We start from the raw sequence: 19,534 nt of genomic DNA, 5'->3' as shown, positions 1-19,534 counted from the left end.
ATTCGAAAGTAACGACCCTTAAGTTAGGCACTGTTATTCCTTAAATTGGAGATGTAAAATAATGCAAGAGAAATATTCATATCCATCACGTTGATTGTTTCTTTCTCAGAAATTTATTTTTACACTTTTATGCATATGAACTTTACCGTAACTTTTATTCATTCTTATCTTTGTTTCTCAACTAATTTTTAATTATGTAATTAAATTAATTAAATTATATTTCCATCTCTTTTTTTCTGTTTATTCGGAACAATCTTTGTGGCACAATATTAGCGTTGTTGTATTGCGATTTCTAATACCGTATGCATATTATTTCAAAATAAAGAAGAAATTGTCAATATCGGGAATGTCTTTTGCGCAAGTTGGCTGGTAATATAGGATGTAAGGGATGTTCGAGACATGGCTTGATTAGATGGCAGGTGGGTCACAAGCGTGTTAGAGCCTCAGCCTACCGATCGATATTTATGTCTATATGTGTAGAGGCCGTGTATTGCATTAGGTAAATGCGTAAATGCACCTCGTTACACGTTCAAGCTTCGCTTGAAACCTTCACAGGATACCAAGGAGAGGCTCGAAAATTGAGGAGGAATTGATTTCGCGTAATTTTCCTAAATAAAATCGTAATTGCAGTATTTTCAAATACAGAGTGGAAAGTCGTGTTAATACGTCTCTCGCATTAAGAGAAATTCTCGCGAAATCGCGTTACACTTTTTTTTAATAAGAAAAAAAAGAAAATAAAAGTAAATTGAATTATTGTCTATGAAGATAACGAGAATTATCGCCGTAGCGATGCGATTTCGAGATTGTTCGCGTTTTATTCACGTCACAAAGAGAGAAACGCGTCGGAATGTCGACTTCACATCGCAGCAACAATCTCGTAACGAGAGAATATAATGACGGCATCCGATATTAATTTCTCGTCTCGGATAATGAGATATCACGATAACAAAAGCTTGCTCATGCCGTAGCAAAACGGCCCGGTAGGTTTACAGTGATAGCAAAAACATCAAAAGAAATGACGTAAGGCAAATTGGTTATAACGAGAAGGCGAGACACACCTTGCGAAGTTTCGAGGACCAATAAAGATGACGGTATAAAACGCGATATCTCAATGCAGCGCGGTATAACTATTATAGAGATATCATAGAAAAAAAGAAGATAAACACAGAAACAACATTATTCGCTTTTGCGTTCAGCGTCACGGTTAAATGAAAGCATGCACATTTAATTCCTTTGTTAAGCTCATGACAAAGCATAGGTCATCTTTTATGTATTGAGAACTGTAAATATCCTTTATATATATTTTTTTTTTGCTGTATATACGAATAATTAAAGAACAGAGAGAAGTGGAAAAAAACAGAAAATTTATTTTCAAGAAAGAAATAAAAAACGAAAGATTGGTAACGAAAAGTATAGATAAAATATAGAAAAATTATCTTTGTTAAATTTTAATTTAACTATATCGGTATATAGAAATTAATACTAAATTATATATAACACGATTGTTTAAATAAAACTAATTAATAATGCGAAGCAAGAATTTTCAAGCAAATGACAGCAGCACCGAGAAAATTTTCTCTCCAATTATTTGGACGTCTCCAATCTGCCACTTGCAGTATATTATTTTTTCTCTCTGCGATCGTTTACGTTTTTTCTCCCCAGAGAGCACAAAAATAGGCCCGACGAACGTGCAATTCTGCTTATGATCAATAAAACGGTTGAAAGCGGTCGTTTCACGTGTCGGGCAATGTGGCTGGCCGCCATCTAAAATATCAGCGAGACATTTAGGGCTGCACCCACAGTCGGGCATTCGATTTTCCAATTTGGCCAGCTCTACTTTAACAACCCTTTGGGAAATTGCAAGAACTACTGTAAAAAGCCTGACGAACGTTCTTCGCGTGCCGGAAAAACAAAAAATTTCAGCCAAAACGAAAACTTTTCTCCATTTTTGTTACAGATACCTCCTTGCAACATCATCTTTTTTTCCTCAATTTTCTTTCTCGCAGAGTCTACGTCCGGCATAGCTCGATGAATAATTATCGGAAAAATCTTGTTCCCATATCAGAAGAGACGCATTTTCTATACTTCCTAAGGCGTCGAGAAATTCTCATTCCCGGCGAAAAACGAAGCTTCGATTCCGAGTCCTCGTGACGAGATATCGATCGGTTGCGTAGCATCCTCGCGGCACATTTTTCGCGAAGTCGGCCTCGTTAAAAGGCTTTTTAGTTAAGTGGAAGCGACTGCGACGAGGGAACTAGGACGACGCGAGCGGAGTATTTCCATGGCCGGTCTCTACCAGGGTGGAAGAACGTGAGAACCTAACAGTGTCCTGGGGAGCAGGGATATGACCGTCATAACAACGATCGTAACAACGATGGCATGTAATAATCTTGGGAACACACAAGGCTGCGGAAGGTAGTTAAAATAATGTTACATTCTTAAAATCGACATTGAAATTGATCGGTATAAACGACGCGAGCTCAATTTTCCCGGCATCAGCATTAAAATTGAATGTCCATGGACAGAGATCTGCATATTGTATATCTCTTTCGGTCCATTAATCCTCTTAATCTATTAATTAATATAGTGACCTTTCATTTTAGTACTGTTTTTAGTATCCGCGTGATCGATAGAACGGGAAAAAAGCTGTTATTTTTGGCGATGGAGTTTGCATGCGTCAATTTTGATTGACGAGCTGAAATTTTAAGGGAAAAATCACGAGGTAACATGTCGTGCAGTCCTCTCGAGCGTTAAACAGGAAAGTTAAAGGGGTCGGAAAGCTCTCGGCTTTAGGACAACGCAACGGGTCGGAGATCATCCTGTATGATAAGGCCCCCGTTGACGAGACTTGTCCGTGTTGTAGTATGACTTTGTACCGTCGTGTAACGTCGCCGGTAACATCATTGCTGACAAAGCCGTCTCCCTTAACAGGCGTACAAGGTTGTACACCTGTTGTAATTGCATTAGAATTTTAATTAACTAATGTAGCCTCGTATGAGTAACGTACCGTTAAATTCGCACGATACCATCGACCGTGATCGCACTATTTTACTACAATAATTACCCGATAATGTTTAGCATTAGACACGCGGGGATAATTACTGACCGACATTTCGAAAATTGAAATATTCTATTCCTGACAACCCCTGATGATTTCCAACGGGAATAGTAATTGATTGGCACATCATCGAATAGTCTAACGAACTTAATTAGAATCATTAAATCTTTTTGATGCGAAAGTTTCAATGTTGTTAAGAATAAATCACATTGCAGAATAATTAAAATTAATTCATCAAGATTGATGAATTATTATTAATCCATCAATCAAAGATTGGTTAAAAGAATTTTTAGTTTCGAATATACTATCTATTGAGCGTACATAGATAAATAATGAAATAAAGCAATACGTAAATGCAACGGCTAATTAAACAATGCTTCAAATTACCCGAGAGCTAAACGAAATCCATTGTGCTGCCATATAAATAAATGTTTGATACGCATTGCAGTAACAATATAAAAGGTACAATATAAAACTACAGTACAATATATACTACAATACATTGTAAAGTATAATGCGCATTGCAGTAACGCATAAAGTGGTATAGTAAAATACGGTATACTATAAAGTGCCGGAAAGGGGAAAACTACGTCAACCAGAAAAAAAGGGGGGGAAAACTAGATGGAAAAGAAACCAAAATCAGGTCAAATATAAAGAGCGGAGTATCAACGGGTGAAAAGGATAAAAAAAATGTTCAATCTAACTGCTTCTGTACCCTTTCGAGATCGTCGTCGTGTCGCTTCTCTGAAAATCGAGAAAATTATCCTGCTCGTGAAAGAGTTGAAAGAGTTGGGACGAGTTGCGGCACAAGTGCGTGCTCATGTCATTTCACCCCCCGACGGGAGGTTAGTAAGGGGCGCCGACTCGGTCAACCACTCGACCGAGCCGAGAGGAATGGCGCGGCGCGGCGCGGCGGTCCGGTCGATAGGTCACGGCACGAAGGTGAAGTGTGTGCAAACATAATTTCGGTAGTGCTTCGAAGTGAAAGCTTTCATATCGGGCGACGGGCAAAAGCGAACGTCTCGTTCGCGGAATTGGCTGGCTGGCTAACTCGCGTGTCGCGTCGCGTCGCGTTGTGTCTCGTAATGTCACGATCGATAATTGATTAAATCCTAAGAATGTCAAATATTCGCCCGCCTTCCGATACCATTGACGGGAGGAAGTTTCTCACGCGTTTATCCGCGAAACGTACCTTCGCGCAGCGGCCAAAGTTCGAGACGTAGGACAGGGTAGGGTGTTCCAGGTCGGCGTGAGATATTCGGCCGGGATAAAATATCTCTCCCGTCGAAAAGATTAATGAACGGCTAACTTTCGCGTTAATGCCTCTTTCCCTTACAATTCGGTCGCGATTGGACCGCTGATAAATTGAATACCCCTGAATCGGTAATGAATCTTATTGTATTCACACCTAGACCTGCCGAGCTTTAATGATGAACAAAAACTCTTAGCGTTAATTGTATCTAGATATATAGATAGTAAGAACAATAATCCCGAGTCTCTCTAAAAGCTGGAAATATCTTCTAAATGTTTTAATTAAGCTATAATATCCGACTTGAAAATTTAGTTAACAAGTTTATTATATTTTTACGTACACAATAAATGTTGCAAGTTAATAGCTTTTTACAGTGAAACTGTATTATCGTGATTGCAAATTTGTATCGCTCTCATTCCATGATATCAATTATTACTACGTATTAAAAATTATTTGATTTGCTAACAATGTCTGTAAAATTTCTGTACACTTATATACCGGGTAAACATGAAAAACGTATTTTTATATTTGACGTATTTTTAATACAATCTGATTGTCTAAAAATAAATCTTTCGAACGTCTTGACTTTACGAAAACTATACAGTTGATCGCCCTTACCGCCCCGAACATATGCGTACTTTCGCATAACACGCACGAGTATTTTGAGAACGTTGTGTTAAATAAATAAAAAAGTTAACTCGAGTACGACAGAAAAGTCGATGAAACTTTTCGTTTCCCCTTTTCCCACTCACCCTTGAGTTCCATGTCCGTGACCTGATTCGCTTTGTAAGTGGCCGTCTCCCTGCGGTCGCCGACGATGAAGTAAATATTGGTGTACTCCTCGTTGTCGTTGCTGCCGGTTCCGTTCCTCGCCTCGTGGTCCATGGCCACGCGGATAGTTTCGGCCTTGAACCGCCTACCGCTCCTCGTCGCTCGGCCTCGTTGATGCAGTTTTCGAGACTACCCGGCCTTGGTATTACGCGGGGCTGTCGGGGCACAAAGGTGAAAGACTTAGGCACGAAAACGTCGCCACTCGCATTAACAATGCTCTTCTGCCTGTTTGTCGTGCTTTTGTAACGCAAATATAGCGCTCGCTAGGCACGAAGAAGAAGCAATGTTACTTCGAGCACCAGTGTTCTCGCGCTCGTGGTTATACGTTTCGTTATTTTCCCCTTATTACGCAAAAATCGAAAGGATAAACGGATCAATGAGATATATGCCATGTCAATAATATCTTAAGGTTGCTCGGTTTGAAGTTTGATGTATAATCAACGTAGTGTTCCATCTTACACGAGGGAACTCTACACGCCAAATAAAATAAAAAATGATAACTTATCCGGGGATAATTTAATTTTTAAAAATATGTCTCTTTCAACCACCTAACGTATCAATATTAGAAATATTTGTCAAACTAAAAACTTATCCGAATATAATTTAACTAAAAATGTGACACAAATTCTTTCAATCATCTAAAGTGTCAATTAAAGGAATATTTAACGAACTGGAAATTATCCAAAGGCAGAGTGTCGCTTTCGCGTAGAAAGATGGTAGATAGAACGTCAATTACTTAAAAATTATTCCTTTCAAGAAGATACTTCTGTTAAAAATAAAACGTCGCATATATAAGTCGCAAAAATAATTAAGAGCTGAATATCAAAACAAAATTTTCTTAATTAAAAAAGAGAAGAGGAAAAAATAAATGCACGGGTTAAGGACACTCTCGATCAGAAGTTTCAAGATCGTCTTACCTTTGGTCGGGTGTGGAGGGGTAGCAGCACCCTCGGCGAGCTCATCGTCGCATCGCCGGCCCGGCGGCGGCAACGACCGGGCCACCCTCGATTATCGCACCTATCGAGCTCGTGTCTGCTGTCACACGCGACACCTGCCGCTTGCTTCGGGATTGGACGTACCGGGAACTCGTCGACAACGACGACCGACGATGAGGTGCAAGCGTGGCCGACCGCTCGTCTAGTACCAGCCGGCACCGCGTTTCCTCATGTTCCATCCTGCAACAGAAGGATCAAGTATATGTTTAATTTCGGCAGTGGGAATGATATTGTATGCAACGCAATCAATCTTCATAAAATTTATGATAGAATAGGAAATAATCTGATTTCAACTGGGCGATTAGCGAAGAAATTCCTTTTCTCCTTGCGCTTGTATAATTTAGATCAAAATTACCTTCGACTTTGTTGGAAATTAAAATCAGAAGCGAATAGAATCAAATATTGTTCGTGGAGTTTTTCGGTAATTTTTCATCGGTGTACAAATTAGGGTAAAGACGTGTCGAAATTGCAGGTAAACATGCACATTACCAGAGCGGGATGCACATCTGCGTCAAGATACGAAATGTGTTTATTGCTTTTGACTTCGCGAAGCGAAAGTGTTCTGATTACAGGGTACGTCGCGGACTTTCCCCGACAACGGTACGCAAAGTACGGGTTGCGCTGTAACCGCTGCCGTGCCGGAAATATATATGTAGTATATGCACGAAGTGAAATGCATTTATCGTAAGAACTAGCAGCAAAATTCGAGAAATCACGTTGCGAGTCAAACGCTAAACGACTCACTCCTTTTATTCGTCTAATAAAAATGTAAATTAAAAACACCGTGTCATATTACAGTACAGACTAATAGAGAGCGAAAAGTTTTTATAATTATTACATTCTTTTTCGTTTGGTTGATTCGTACCTTCTAGCGCGAAGAAGAATTTGAGAAAATCAGGAAACACAAAATTCACTCTCCTGCTTAAGCGACTCCATCGAGTTTTCTTTGCTCAGAACAGCTTTGCTCTTCCAACGACGCATTTCTATTCAGAATTAAAGAAAGCACTTTTACAATTCCGTCATGATGAGAGTGAAAAAAGTCACGAAAAATGCGCGACTTTTTTTAGACAGGGCGACGTTTCGGGGATAAATCGCCGTCGGAATACCATCACATATACGAAGACGGGGAGAGCTTTCGATTCTCGAGGAAAAAAAATTCCATCCCCTCGGTTGTCTTTATCTGCTTTCTCTCGTCGCTCCTGCCACGCCCAGGTAGAACTCGTGGGCGTGAGAAATTTACGATTTCTTTGCCCAAGGTCGCCGGTGGAAATTAGAAGCCACGATATAGCCGGTGCCACCCTCGGCACTTACCACCCCGAATTACGTCAGGCGTCGCCTCGAAAGAGAAGAGCGATGCCATAAATTTATAACATCTTCGTGAATTTGCCGTGAGCATCATTCTTCATCATGCTGATATCACTACGAGATATTAAAACAGTTGGTATCGTCAGTATATACAAATATCGATTTTTCCATTAAGTATGCGTGCCAGAAGATTTCTATCGAAAATTCCAGGGGGGCGTGGTTCTTAATAATCTGAAATCAACATTTCTATGGCAAAAATGCAACGCTAATTTTAATCTGAAAAAAATTTAATCTATAAATTATAATTTGAAAGTTATATTAAATATTTTAAAGATATTGCATAACTTCAGACAGATAACAAATTGCGATTGCAAAATAAACCAAAATTTATTTAATCATTAAAATAAAATCACAAGGATTCACTTTTAAGAAAGATAATTAGTCTTTGAGAACCACATGTTGATGTTTAACGCAGTTTAAGCAAATTATCGGTTAAGTTAAATTTGCTTGCAACCGTCTTCCATCCTCGAGTACCTCGAGGGTATGTACGAGGTAAAAAGGCGTGGGATGGTCGAAAGGGAGTAATCATTCCTCAGCAAAGTGGCTAACTATGACGCGCAATATCCGCGTGACTTTAGACTTCAGCTTTCAGCAAATTTCTACTCTGTGAGACAAGCCGAGTCAGCGAAGAAAATCGTGGCGTCTAATTGGATCAGTATCGAATGCTTTTTCTCCTGCAGGAAGCGCAAAAAACAGACTAATAGTGACGTGTCACCAATTTCCGCACTGCTTGTTATTCTCTACAGTCGTGATAGTAATTTGTGATATAATGACATGTCGTTCATTAGGAGCGTCGAAAGTGTTATTTAATTAAACCAGGACAAATATAATAAAAAATAGAGACGGTAAAAAACACCGAAACTATTCAAATCAAAATGATCGCATAAGAATTACGGTGAATTATTTCACAAACGATTTAATTTATATACTTTCTTGAGTGCAATATTTTATGTACATATGGATTTTTATGTTTTTATGGCTCTATCAATGTATATTACATGTATCTATCAAGATGTACAATGTACATTGTACATATATTTATAACAAGCCTATTAAACAAAATCTTTTTTCCATAAATTTAATAATTTGAATAATGCACACAGGAAAGGGTTTAAATTAAAACTAACTTTTTTACATTAAAATTAAAGTACAGCGATTGTCATTGCACGAATAAACACTTCGGTTTGCATCTGAGCTCCTATCGTACGATATCGCATCACTTTCTTTATACGGTAATCTTTTCCAGCCGGTTGAAACCAGCTCGAATAAAAGCTCGACGGCGCGACGCCGACGTCCGTAACGTATCAAAGCTGAATAAAATCTGTCCGTGCAGCGGGGTGGGATCTGTCCTGACGCCGGCGGCCGTCATGACGATAATTGGATTGCACTAGTCAGTTTTATACGCGATAACGCCGCAAGACGCGCGGGGGAACATAATCGAATGAGATGCACCGGATATGCATTGACGGCGAGGTCGACGGAAAATGTCGCGAACGTCGAAAGACCTTAAACCAATCAGCATTCGTGATGGAGATTCGTGGGAAGTAACGCGTCGGTTGGACTGATCGTAAAGGATTTTTCGTGATTCCCTCGGAAGAAAGAAGTCGTCGTGATCGTTTCCTCGATAATTTACCGCGGCTGAGAGGAACTTTGAAACGTATAGTCGAGGGAGAGAAAGAAAGAAAGAGGAATTTTGTTATACGAATGAACACTCGCGCGTGTCCCACGCGTTCGGGGATTCTCCTAACGAAGGATTGTCACACGGTGAATGGTTCGCAGATATGCATTCGAAAAGTTCGCTCGACGCTCTGCGGCCTATACTCGTCCGTTCTACTCGAAATTATGAAGCGCGATAATTGAAATGCCATGTCTTTTATTTATTCAGAGACGCGCAGTGGACTGCTATATTGTCACGTTTCTGCCGTGGAAGCTTTAATCGCTACGAGATTACTTTTATTGAATTTATATACTGTCCTTATTTTCCCCATGTTTTTGTTTTCCCTTCGGAAACACAGCACGTACGTACATACATGAATTGAAACGTCAACTTCTCGTTTATTTCTTTTTTTTTAGCTCGGATATAACCGATGTGTAGCCATCTCTTGATTCACGTTGCAGATTTTTTTTTAGAATGGATGTTGCGGTACGAATAGCACAAAGTAACGGAATATGAAAAAAAATCCACGAAGCGAATCCTCCTATTTAACTGAATGATTTTTTAGGGATTTTCAGCATGTGAGCGATAGAACCATGCATGAAATACATATACAACGTAAATACTTAAGAAATAGATGTACATTCTTGCGCGGTATATATAAAGAAAATTATAATCTCAGACTATTTTTATGTTTTTTCTTGTTTATTATAGAAAAAAAGTAGAAATTAAAAATATTTTCTTCTCCTGGAACGATCGATTCTTTGACAAATGATCAAGCTAGCGTCCAGAGATCTGCAATTGTTTGCAGATTAAATATCAACGGACATGCATTTCTCTTATCACCTTTTTGATTACGCTTTCGTTTTTCAACCACGAGGTAGTGTGTCGCAGAAAAGCAAAATAGGCCGTAAATAGGTTATCAGGTGACATTAGTCGGAGCTGCGTAGCGTTATGCGATCAATCGGCTTTGAGGCATGCACACACAACCACGATGATTATTAATCCCGGCAAAGGGGGGTTTTACTGACGCAACGGGATTAAAACTCGATTTACCCGCACGTACGCAGCTGTCCCCTCGATGGCAAAGGATTGCATTGGATATTCATATGCGTCCTTTAAAATAAATACCAGGGACAGAGACGTCAAACGAAATTACATTTCTAACAATAACAGCGGCGATAAAAAAATTTTTTTTACGCCGCGCGCTTTGCATCCCGGTAATAACGAAATATTTTTATGCAAATGCACGTGAAAATCTGGTACGTACAGATCATTGTGATCAAAATTTGATTGATTATTTCCCTTGGTGATTCCAAATTTCATCCCGCGAATGGAGTTCCCAGTTCCAGTTTAATTTTGACCCGTGCCGTGGCACGTTTGTGGCGCGGTCGTGTAGCACGATCCTTTTTAATCTGTTTTCCATTTTCCAATTTTCGAGAATGCGGCTCGGTGTTTTACATGGCGCAATTGTTGCCAGTATGTCACGCCTGCGCCGTATTTGCGGCAAGTTACAATCGATAGCGTGTGTCGCGACCGAGTTTATCGAGAGATCAACGTGATGTACGTCGTTAAAAACGATCGACTTTCCACCCATTCACAAACAATTGCGATTTTTGCTGCTACAGATCCGCTGATGTTATTACGTTCTTTACAACAAATTTTTGGACTGAACAATATAAGTGTTAATAAAAATTTGAAATTATTCCATTACGCAACGTGCTTTTGAATTGAGAGCGCGATATTACTTAGGTTTTTATTTTAAAAAGTCTACGAATAAGTAACTAAATAATGTAATAATTTCCTATATACAAGTCAACATTTAATTTTAATTGGAAGAAGTAACTTAATATCTGACAAATTAGCTTGTTCATATTACTTCTCCTGTTGAAAATTTGTCAATTTCTAAGCGCTATAATGCAATTGCTTAAAATGCAACATTTCAGCAAAAATTTTGGCATCCTATTACGAAAGCTCAGGAGAAATAGTAGTCTCGCGTAGAATACAATATATCTGGTGCAATTCCAGAGTAACAATGATCCTACGACAATTCCAAGTTAGAAGATGTCAGCAACTAGATGAAAATGTAACATGCAGCACACAGATAGACCCAGTAATCTCTCTACGCGGCACAGAGATACAGAACTATTTACACGTTGGCAAACACATGCGCGACACCTCTTTTCCACGTAAAATACCTGACTTCCGAGTATATTATAAAGACAAGCCGGACAGTTTTGTTTGAGCAGAAAGAAAAGCAGAAAAGAGAGATTAACAACGCGTAATATACGTGTTGAAAAATTCATATATTTTTCGAGTCGACGATAGTGGCAGGCTTTATTGAGAGAACGAATATTTTTTTCCCCTCTTACAAAAGGGAGAATATTGCATTGGATTAATTCGACCATGTGCAATTTAATTCGCCTATCGATAAAATGTATCCTAAAATACATGAAATAATTGTAGTTAGCCCGTGCGTTCGCAATAACCGTTAATGATACATATTGAACATAAACTCGCGATGCAAATGAAGTTAATTGTATTTTTTATCACAAAACGAAATAAGTATAAATAAAAAAACAAAAATTATTTTTTTTACGGAGAATGTGATTTCCGATACGCAAAATCCTAAAAGTCTGTTTCTACTTGTAAACGTTTATAATTTTCAATTAATATTATCATTATCTTTGACATGTTGTATAAAGAAACTGGTAATAAATATGGATATTGAATTAAAATTAGCCAAATAGTAAAGAGGCATAGCTCAAATCATATTAGATGTTTCATGAACTATCATTTATTATATCACGTCAGGTTGGATCGTAACAGTTAACTATTTCAACTCTAATCGCTTCAGGGACCAAAACTGCGGTATTCCCTTCCCACAGCGATTTCCTCTAGCAAAACTTTAAAGAGACGCTTACCTAACTACAATATTATTTAATAATAAAAACGCGACTTATGTAGATGTTAATTAAATTGCATTTTAATTAAAATACATTTCGAGAATCTAAATACATCGGATAATTATTTTAAATAAATTTAAAGCTTGCGTTTGATAGATATTTAATTTAATAATTTTAATTATCACAATTAATTCCCACAATATTTGATCAGAAAAGTACCGAAGAGCCCCCTCGATATATCGAAAAACAACAAACAGAAATAGACGCTAATTAATAAGACCAATCAGTGCCATTGATAGGTATGGGTCAGACAATATTCCCTTATATTAAGCACGCCGCGGAATTAGTGTACCTCACCCCTAGGAGAAATTTCCATAAAACAAATGCGTTCCATTACAAATGCCACAGCCTGTGAACACGTGTCGCACGTGCATCCTACATTCGCATCAGCTTGATAAAATCGTCGAATTCTGTTTATCACAAAACATAATTAAAATATCTCATTTGTACATTTTTAATAGTATTTTATCGCACGCTACAATATTTGTTTAAAATAAAAAGAGAGCAAGAAAGAGAAAGAGAGAGAGAGAGAGAGAGAGAGAGAGAGAGAGGAAGAAAGAAAGAGAAAACGAGAGAAAGAGAGTTCAATCATTTTTATTACACGGAGCCAAAAACTGTTTTAAACAGATACAAGATGTCAATCCCGAACTACTTTCAAAACCTTACTTTGTAATTCGCGAAATGGAACACGCTGGAGTATACGATTGGTGCAGTGTATGTGTGTGTATGTAAACTATATGTATATCTATACATTACTTTCAAATATTCCAAATATAACTAAAAGCTTTACCTACCACGTTAGTAAGAATAAAGCAAAAATTCGCTGAAAAATTTCGTGGCGGAGAGTCGTACCCTATTTCCTCATTCTTCAACATGGACTACAACGGCGCGACCTAGTTTTCGAGATCTAATTAGTGGTGAAGCGAGCTGGCAGTCTCGTTCGTTCTGTTTCAACGGAGTTGCGAGAGCCGATTCGCTCGTCGAGCCTTCCCTCAACGTTGCCGACATTGTTTTAAGAACCGTACGGCACGAATAAGAAACAAATATGATACACGACCAACAAACACGATAAGCACAAACATGGCCCGGCCATATCGTTTTGCTTACCCATAAACTGATTGCAACCACTGGTACGCGTCCGATCGATACACTTACATATGTATGCACCAAGAAATTAACCAATGCTATCCACATAATATAAGCTTAAACGCTTCCCGATAACATTGCCGATAATGTTGAAAATTTTCTTTCCCAAAATACACATCAAAATTGAACAAAGCGAAATGTTTCTCAATGTATTAATTCACTTCCATTTGTGATATTTCTAAATATATATCGCGAATGTGCGACCCCGAAATTCATTCTGATAAAAGATAAAAAATGAGCTGCCGAAACCGGGTCAGAAATAAAAGACATGGAATTTCATGGCATTCGACGTGTATATGGAGTGATTTAATCTAAAAATATTGCGAAATATATATGGACCTCCTACAAATACGATTACAGATGGCAACTGAAAATATATAACATTGTGACTCGGTTTGGCCGTGTTACTCGAATCAGATCGTTAATGATGATATCCGACCATTATTCATGCCCGTCGAAAACCACTTATCTTCCGATCGTCTTTCCTCATGCAGTGGACATGATATCGCATTAGCATGACGTAGAGGCGAGGCCAATATTATGGGAAGTGTCGACTTAACCCACGTTTCCGGTGCGAGCTCAACGCGAGAGGTTCCATACGCGAGGTTTTATCTCGTCGTGATTTATATATATGGCGCCGGTTGTGAGACGCGACGACGTTAAATAGCACCGAGAATCGAGCCACTTACGCCCACACGTATCATCGCGGACATGATATCGCATGTTAATGTCGCAAAACGTGAATGATTCGAAATTTCTGATTTTATCTGATTTAGCTACTGGAAGCGGTGTGAAAAAAATACCCCATTGCTACTAGAACGATACGCCTATAATGCGCGCAACAACAGGAGCCTATAAAGACTCAGATAAATTGAAACGTGTGTTCAGGAAGTGCCTTTTTCGTCCGAACATCTTTGGAAGCGTTCCCGGTTCCTCGGTTGCCGGCATCGGCGATATGAGTCAGGGAAAAAGGAAACGTACTAACGAGCCCCGGTCAGCATTAATTGTGACATCCTCCCGACGGTGGCCAGGCCACTTCCGTCGACTCTGGAACGGAGGAAGCTGCCAAGACGACCTCTACGCCTACGCGAGCCCGACAAAAGGGCCCTTCCTCCGGCGCGAGGAGCTGTCATTGCCGGCATAACACGACGTGCGTGGCCCAAGTTAGGCAAATGACCGAAATCTCTTCTTAATGCATCCGGAAAATAAATTTCGACGCGCATGCGATACGTTACTTGTCTCGCTAATTCAAAAGATTTATCGTCCGCGTTACATCGCACATTGTGCCGATCTTAACAGATTGTTATTCTTTGGAAGATTAAAGATATAAATAGTTACAAATGCAATGTGAACAAAATGCTTTGCTCCAAACCCTTTTCTTTCTAGTTTTGTGAAATGTTCGCGGAACGACGTATTATTATTTATTTTGTTATAGAATTTCGGAATATATTAAGAGATGTAACTGTTTATTTATTCATATGTGTCAAAAGTGTTGTAATATCAATAAATAAATCTGTTCGAAATTGTTTCGCTTCTGAAAGAATAATTTTATATCATATATTAATAAATAATTTTAGAGCCATCTATAAAAAGTAATGGCAACATTGCTTGGTGAACTAGTTTTCGTAACCGAATCGTGCAATGCGATCTATATTAAGATTTCTCGCGATAGATATTCGTATATCGCTCGCATCGGCGATACCGCAATCGGGTCGGCAGCTGGGGTGTCGATGACGCGAGTCGTCATCCCCGCGATACGTCGAAATCGCTCGCGGTGGCGCGTTCGCGCGACACCACGTTAATGCAATTGCAATTGACGCAGACGGCCGTTTGGATGCATCCCGCGTATGGGAATTCGATGAATTCAGGGATTTCCGGGTGGAATCGCATTACACTGATACGCACGGCCCTCTAAATGCGTTATGTCGTTTGCGAGCGGTAGCGGCGATGGCGGCGCGGCGGCCGCTCTCGATATCCGTGGACGGATTCGCGGCGTCGACCATTATATTCAAGGCGCGTCAGCTCGGTACCGCATGCGGGTACCGGAACGGCAATGCGCACAAGCTTACGCGGTTACGAGGGGGATGCCTCCCGCCTGCTTCGTGTCATGTCCCGATTTACCGTCGAGGCGCACTCGAAGAATTCGCAATTGAATCAGTCGCTGAAAGAACGTGCAGAAGCAATTTTGCGCGAATAAAACGTGAAACAAAGAAAGCGCCAGCTCTCTTGAGTCATATAACTAATATTTTCCATTACACGAAAATTATCATCATTATGAAAATATATATAATAAAGGACGATTCGCGTCGAGATTCTTTAGACGTTACAAAACGGAGAAATTATCTAATTATATAATGTTTAATTATTTACAGTAATTAAATGTTATTACTAATTTATTTAATTAATGTAACTGGAACTGGAGTGAAAAGAAAATTCTGAAAAAGAAACGCTGCAGATAAAGAACAAATTATCGACAAAGAACTAATTATTTCAGCGAAAATACGGCGGATATCGAATTGTTCGGGACGATAAGATTCAATTCGTTATCGCTATTGAGCCTGTTTCGTGACTGAATCAGCCGAGATTCCCGTCAATGGTCGCATAAGGGATGTATACTCTTTTCGGTAGAAAGGCGAGCCACGAAAGGAATCGCGAAGAGGAGCAATATCTCGAACGAAATCTCGTAACGAGATTTTCTCGCAAGAGATGACCCCCGAGATTCCTCCAGGCAACCTCAATAATTATACTTTAATCAAAGTAGCAACGAAAATTCCGTTTGATCCACTCGGCGACGCTTTCCGCTCGCTCGGAGATAAGAGGAACAGAAATTGTGGCAATTACCATTTTCCGCGTCTCGAGGAATACTCGCGGGAATACCGTAAAGTCGAAATGGATCGTCGACTGGACAAGAAGCGACTTACGCGAAGTCAAGCTAGTTCCAATACGAAACCGACGTCTCTCCGATAACGAGTTTATCGATCTAAACACGGTAACGGACAAAGAGCTTTGGCAAGACCGAATCTTTATTCTATTACGTTTCTCTATTTTATTAACTTCGCAGGAATCTTGTATTTCGAGTATTTCGACGCCGAAACAACGACGGATCTTTCTCAATGGCGTTTTTCTAGTTTCCTGCATCTATTTCTTGTGCCGACGGTTCATACAGACAATTTATATCTATACTAAGGAAGATAAAAGAACGAAACAGATCTCTGTACTACGTACAAGAAGTTTTGAAAAAAAATTTTAAACAATAAAAAATAATAAAGAGTAAATTAGAAGATTTAATCAGAATCGTGTTAAGATTATAAATGTAGAAATAAAAAAGTAGGCATCAATAATATCAAAGATAAGAACAATAAACTTTCGTTAATATAGTCTTTCGTTAATATAGTCTTTTGTTAATAAACTTTTGCATAGTATTATAGTCAAGTTTCTCATATCACTTTGCATTTCTAATCTGCAATCCTGCGCACCCTCGTCAGCTTTATCATAAAGGCATAAAGTCGCCATTACGTCTAGAAGACTAAAATGTCAGCTCTACTGAGCTTCTCTGAGATAATTAATTCGCGCTTAATCCGCGCGGTATATCCGAGCTTAGCGAGCTCCATATACTCACCAATCTTTTTGAAAAAGCGCGACGACGCGTTTCCCAGCGATGACATCTCTGATCAAAGGGCGACAAATTATCGTTTGATCTCCGTAACGATGTTTTTCTTTTCGTTCTCCTCACTGATAGGAAGTGGAAGAAGTGATGCGTGTTCAAAGAATTGCCAATCGACACAGGAAATCGCGACAACAGACGAAGATTGAGGTAGAGAGGAAACTCACTGTGGCTTTTCATCCCTCGTCAGGTGTCGCAGCCCGTGTTAAAGCGATTTCAGAGGGAACGGAGAAAAAAAAAGAATAAAAACGAGGCGAGAGAAGGAAAGGGAAAACGGGAGATCCGCAAACAACATATCGGTGCCTCAGCTGCCTTGACTACGCGAGAAACTCTGAAAACTTCATCGTGGCTCTGGAACTCCAGCTCGTCTGTCTCTCTCTCTCTCTCTCTCTCTCCAACTCCGTCTACTTTTCCTCCGCAGCCTCCGAGAGGCCGAGATAATTAAACTAGTATCGCGTGGGAGGGCGAGAGTTCTCTTCCCGCTCTGTCAAAAGGAACGGAAGTCGAAATTGCAACGCGTTAAAAGGGCTCGCGCCCGGATGCCGGGCACGACGATGATGAACGAGACTCCGTTGCTCCTAATTCTCGCGGTGATTGTTTTTCTCTCTTTCGCTGTCGAATGGTCAAATCGGAAGAAAAAACGAATCAGTTATAATAAAATCAGACGAGTATCGCATAATAATTCGATGGTAGCTCACACTATGAGATCCGTGAGTATCCTTAGGTGCTAAAGCTCTTAATAGTAGCATTAAAAATTGAAAAATTAGAACAAAGAACATAGAGATGCGCGAATTTGTTTGAAAAAAATTCAAGATACAGGCATCTTTGACGGAGACAGAGATATTGTAAAGAGAGAAAAGATCTCGCGTTATCCTCGGGGAGTACACCTCGGGATTTAATATCGATTCCAAATTTGTCGAAGAAAGTTGTTTGTACAGCCGAGAGAAAATGTTCGCTTGTACACGACGGCGCTTCAAAATAAACGCGACGGGAGTAAGAAGCGGAACATAAACTTAATGCCTGGAAGTAGAGAAGAAAGATTAAAGAGAACATTTTCTCACCAGCGGTATCTCGATAACGTAACTTCGTCCTGTTCCCGTTCGCAAGAAGCTACGGCGTGCAATAAATAACGCGATGTGTTAGCGATCTCGAGCGGAAAAAAGAAAACGATGGAGTTCCGAAGCGATACGCAAGGATAACACGACGGCGACCGGCACCGGCGGCTGTCGCGGAGTTGCCTTGCCCGTGGTACTTTACGGTTTCGATTAATATCAAAGTTTTATAGGTTCGCTTAATGTCATCGCGCCCAGACGCCACCGGGGATCGATACCGGTTTCCGCGGGAGTGTCACCCACGTGGAAAGGAACACGGCGTTTCGCGCTGCGCGCTCGACCCGTAGGTCGATAAATCACGCGTCGCACGATGGACGGCGTATAAATACGCTATAATTGAGGCGTCATAACCAGCGATTCAAACCTACCCCTTTGACCCCTTTTGTCGCGTTTCTGCAATAACATCGTCGCGAACGGTGCGCGGAATCTGTAACTGCAATGCATAAGCGCGCCGAAGAAAGCTGCGCGTTGCAATTCAATCAGCCATTGAAGAACGGCACACTGAGAAAAAAATTTGTTGAAAAACGCAAAATATATTTCATCTATAACTAAAATATTTAGTCCGATACTAAACATTAGTTGGTTTAACTAAGCATTAGTTGAATTAACTATAGTTTTTGATTTAAAAATGTTGATGGTTGACACATGAATCAACTATACCTTTTTTAGTGCAATTTAATAATTGTTGAATCAACCATTGGATCAACAACTATATACAAATTTAGACCGTACACCCAATTTTTTTTCTCAATGTATTAAACCCTGTCACGTCTTACATTCGACGACGTAAAAATAAACACAATGCAACGGCAATTGCAATTTGACGATTCATTTCATCGAAGAGAAAACGGTACCATGCAAATCAATCAGAGAATCTCGCTATGCGAATCGTCGTCGCGAGAGTTATTCGCATTTGATTGGGTATCGGATTGCGATAAAAAGTTTCTCTTGTATATAACACTTGTAATGTTCTCCGTGCCGTATACGAACTACGAACATTAATATCGCACATCTCACGCGGGAATTCGTCGGGAAGTAAATGGAATTTATATTTCCACATCTGTTGCGAAGCTACAAGACACACGGGGCAAACTTTCCAAACTATTCATACAAGTGCAAACATTTGCTTCGCGACTCTTTAACTCTCTCGCCGAGAGTTCATCTCATAAAGTGTCGACCGCGACGCTTTCCGCCGAGGATTTGCGGCGGGTGCAACCCCTTTCGGTTTCGCTCGGTCGAAAATTCGAAATTAATTTCAACGGCCGGGCGGATTCGTGCCGCCACTCGTCACGGCATCGCATTGTTTTGAGCGCCGATGCCTGGCGCGACGCCACGGCGCCATTTTTCTTCTGAGTTTACCCGCAATTAAACTCGCGCGGGACTCCGGGACGCATCCAGTCCCTGTAACCGATAAATTATGGTCAGCGACGCCGATATTTATTATACCATCTCGCTTTCCCCGATAATGTACTTTCTCTGGCTACCGCGCGG

General features: G+C 40.0%; 1 protein-coding gene across 1 annotated transcript in view; it reads right to left on the bottom strand.

Annotated features, from left to right (window-relative positions):
- Pde9 (phosphodiesterase 9) overlaps window positions 1-19,534 on the bottom strand; it is a 144,874-nt gene that overhangs the window by 34,188 nt on the left and 91,152 nt on the right. The window contains exons 3-4 of the mRNA XM_071780184.1: window positions 6,059-6,316; window positions 5,063-5,296 (exon numbers count right to left, since the gene is read on the bottom strand). Coding sequence (XP_071636285.1) covers window positions 5,063-5,195 — 133 coding nt within the window. The 5' untranslated portion in view covers window positions 5,196-5,296; window positions 6,059-6,316. The remainder of the gene's footprint in view (window positions 1-5,062; window positions 5,297-6,058; window positions 6,317-19,534) is intronic.

This window comes from Temnothorax longispinosus, chromosome 6 (genome assembly GCF_030848805.1).
Source record: "Temnothorax longispinosus isolate EJ_2023e chromosome 6, Tlon_JGU_v1, whole genome shotgun sequence".
Taxonomy (NCBI): domain Eukaryota; kingdom Metazoa; phylum Arthropoda; class Insecta; order Hymenoptera; family Formicidae; genus Temnothorax; species Temnothorax longispinosus.
The sequence above is the reverse complement of the archived record's forward strand: the minus strand, read 5'-3'. Positions and strand labels throughout refer to the sequence as shown.